At 40.0% G+C, this 3,110-nt stretch overlaps 1 protein-coding gene across 1 annotated transcript; it reads right to left on the bottom strand.

Moving 5' to 3' along the window:
- Positions 1–1,383: 1,383 nt before the first annotated feature.
- LOC117231055 lies at positions 1,384–2,910 on the bottom strand. Its single transcript, XM_033489106.1, has 3 exons — positions 2,715–2,910; positions 2,302–2,417; positions 1,384–2,015 (listed from the first exon to the last, which is right to left on the bottom strand). Exons 1-3 carry the CDS (start codon positions 2,886–2,888, stop codon positions 1,658–1,660), a joined length of 648 nt encoding a protein of 215 aa, XP_033344997.1. The 5' UTR covers positions 2,889–2,910; the 3' UTR covers positions 1,384–1,657.
- Between the last annotated feature and the right edge of the window lie 200 nt (positions 2,911–3,110).

Here is a 3,110-nt window from a genome sequence, read left to right as displayed (position 1 = left end):
GATCAAACGGTTACAGTAGTCGTAATTCGTGTCGTGTTGGACGAGTGGAAAGTCCTGTTTAAAAATCGAATACCGGACGCACGTGGAACGCCAGTGAGCAGATCAGAACGATGTTTCCTCGTAAATGAGTCACCCGGTAGACGGATCGGTCCGGTCGAGGACGATCTTCGACTAAGTTTGGCCGGAGAAATCTTTCGCGAGGAAAAGGCGAGCGGATTCTGGCGAGGTTCTCGTACGCACGCGGCCTCGCCTTCGCAATGATAGCGCGTGTTCGTGTTGGTGTCTTATGTCACGCAGTTGAACTAGATTCGAACTACTCGCCAGACGCTGGAAAATCGCTACACATCATCTTGTCCGATCCTTTGAATCATAAGGGTTTTAAAAAATCTTTTAACGTCAGGATTATATCACAGCCGTACACATCTTACACCGTATACGACTTGGCGTGAAGATCAAACCGTAAGATTCTCTCGTCATGGAAAACTTACTGGCGCGATAACACTCACACTCTGGCACGAATATTCCAATGTCTCGAATATTTTAAAATTTTCAATAAAATTCAGTAATGGAACTTTTACCTGTAAACGATGGTAGAATTCGAAATTACGTTTGTAGGCTTCGTGTTGCCTATCCGAAGTTTTGACAAAACGAGGGATTAGTCATCGGTACGCGTTCCGGATTTTCCATGGGGACAATCGGTTTGAGAATCATCGCGTAGGATTGCCACTAGCATCGTAATGAATCTGATTATTCATAAGTGATGCTGTCATTGAATGCTAATTAGTCGTCTGGTACCTTCGATATTGTAGCGTTACCGTAGGAAACATTTGCAACATCTAATAATCAATAAATTATTGCTCTTTCAAATGTTTATGGATCGAAGAAACAAAGAAGGCAACGCGGAAAGTGTAACACGTGCGAAGAAGACCGGGATGAAAACTCGAGGAGAGGCCGAGATTCGGTGAAAGCGTGCCGAATAATCTGCATGTTCACGCTTCCCGTTAATTTCTACTTTGTATCACCGTGCATTATCAGCCAGCTGTTTTATCTCCCTTTTCCATTATTTATTACCTGTTGCGCCGCACGGGTGGAACAATGAACGGACACGCGTTTAGAAAACGCTAATCCGTTGCTATCCTTGTTTTATGTTTCCTTTCCAGCCGTTTCTCTCCGATAGTCGTACCTAACATTATATTGCAAATATTGTCTTAGAAGATACGATAAGTTTATCTTTATTGACTGCCTAACTTTCATATCACTCTCAGTGGCTGATAGAAATAAAATAAAAAGGGATTAAAGTACTTTCGAGGAAGGTAGATTACGCGTATCGTTATATCGAATGTAATCGTACGAGGTGTATGAAAATAACGAGAAAGTATTCTCTTGTTTTCTATTTCACTGTGATTGATCGAATCCTGCACACGTGTATTCTTATTAATTTTAATTAGAAGGTGTATTTCGATTCCTAGCTGATCTTACCTCTATTATCGCAATGATCTCCCCTGACATTTTTGCCGAATCTTTTTTAAACATTTTCAGATGTGCTTATAGACCAGACGAAAGAAGAAAACTTCCTCGATTAATTGAACAGTTATTCTCTAATTTAATCTACGTAACGAAGGTACACATGTTATCGACCAGAAGGAGTAATCAGATCTTAGGAAGAGATCGCGATATCGGCGCAATTTTTGAATGTCTTTTGAGGTGCACATCCGACTCCGACTCTATTGTTATAACATAGAGTAGCGTGGTTTCCGATTACATAAGTCCATCTAAACACACAATGTTCGCAGATCAATTTCGATGGCAGCCGAACTCGTATGTAGAAGTCCTTTTGATAATTTGGCAGCAAAAAGTCTTTGATTGTGTTCTCCAATTGAAGCGGATATTTTTTGAAACACATTTCGGTCTCGAGATCCTTCGGTCCTTTCAAGGGGCACAGACTGAACGAGAAGCTTCCCAGGTCGTTACTAATCAGTTTCACAGTTACGTTGACAATGTCGTTTACTTTGTACCTAAAATAACAGAAATATTAATCAACGTGGCTTTCGAGATATCTCGAACCTTGGAAATCTAGATTTTAAAGCGTTCGCATTATAAAAGTGTCATCGCTAAGATAAGAAATCATTCGTAGCACTTGGATAGAAGGTGGTTTTATCTACCAAGTGTTATAACGACAATTATATTTTAGATATTTTATATATTATATATATCTCTTTGTATTTATTCCATGTATTTTGTATCTTTACATTTTTAAATAAATGTACAAAATTCCGCTGTCCAGCGAGGAAATGAACTTACCTTTGGACGATCACGCCGGTTCCATAACGTCCGCCGTTTTCATTTGGTCTAGGTCGTGGTATAGCGTAATCGTCACCGCATATTCCACACAATCCATCATTTTGCGTGAACTGAATCTGCGAGGCAAAACGAATCGATTCATTTCTTTTTCATTTCTCGGTCACATTTCCAACGTCGCCTTCTCGAAACTTTCTTTTCTACATTTCTGTCAGGCGTGTTGCAGTTCCAACGTGTGAGGATTTTGTTTCTTGTCGAATCGAAATTCGTCTTCGATAGAATATCTTAATACTGTCTGATTGATAACAAAACTATATCTAGTTTGCTTTCTATATTACTATATCTACAAAACTATATTTACTTTGCTTTTCATAAAATTTCACTTATTATTTCAGAGCAGTGAATAGAATTCTTACGGTCGGTCCTCCGCAGGAAAGTTCATGGTCGTTGACATTTACTTCAACGGGGAATCCCTTGCGCCAGGCGCTGCTTCTGCTAATGGGATCAACCATTATGCCTTGTCCATGAATTTCCCAAAGTAAAATACCCAACAGGCAGCTGATTAATGAAGATTTCGCGAATGTCATCATCGACTTCTTGGCCGCGCGTTCTCTTACGATCGACGTACTATGAGCTGTTCTGTTCCGACATCCTTATATAGCATGACTCGTTGAAGTATCGCAAGATGTACAGAAACCAATGTTCGATCGGTGATTATCTTATCACGTTGAAAGAATTACGTTCAACATTATGATTGCATCACAATGGTTCCATTGTTTACTGCCTTTGGCACAGCAACACGAATATCCATG

Source organism: Bombus vosnesenskii, unplaced genomic scaffold (assembly GCF_011952255.1).
Source record: "Bombus vosnesenskii isolate JDL3184/JDL3185 unplaced genomic scaffold, Bvos_JDL3184-5_v1.1 scf7180000013270, whole genome shotgun sequence".
NCBI classification, from domain to species: Eukaryota; Metazoa; Arthropoda; class Insecta; order Hymenoptera; family Apidae; genus Bombus; species Bombus vosnesenskii.
This window is presented reverse-complemented; position numbering and strand designations above follow the sequence as displayed.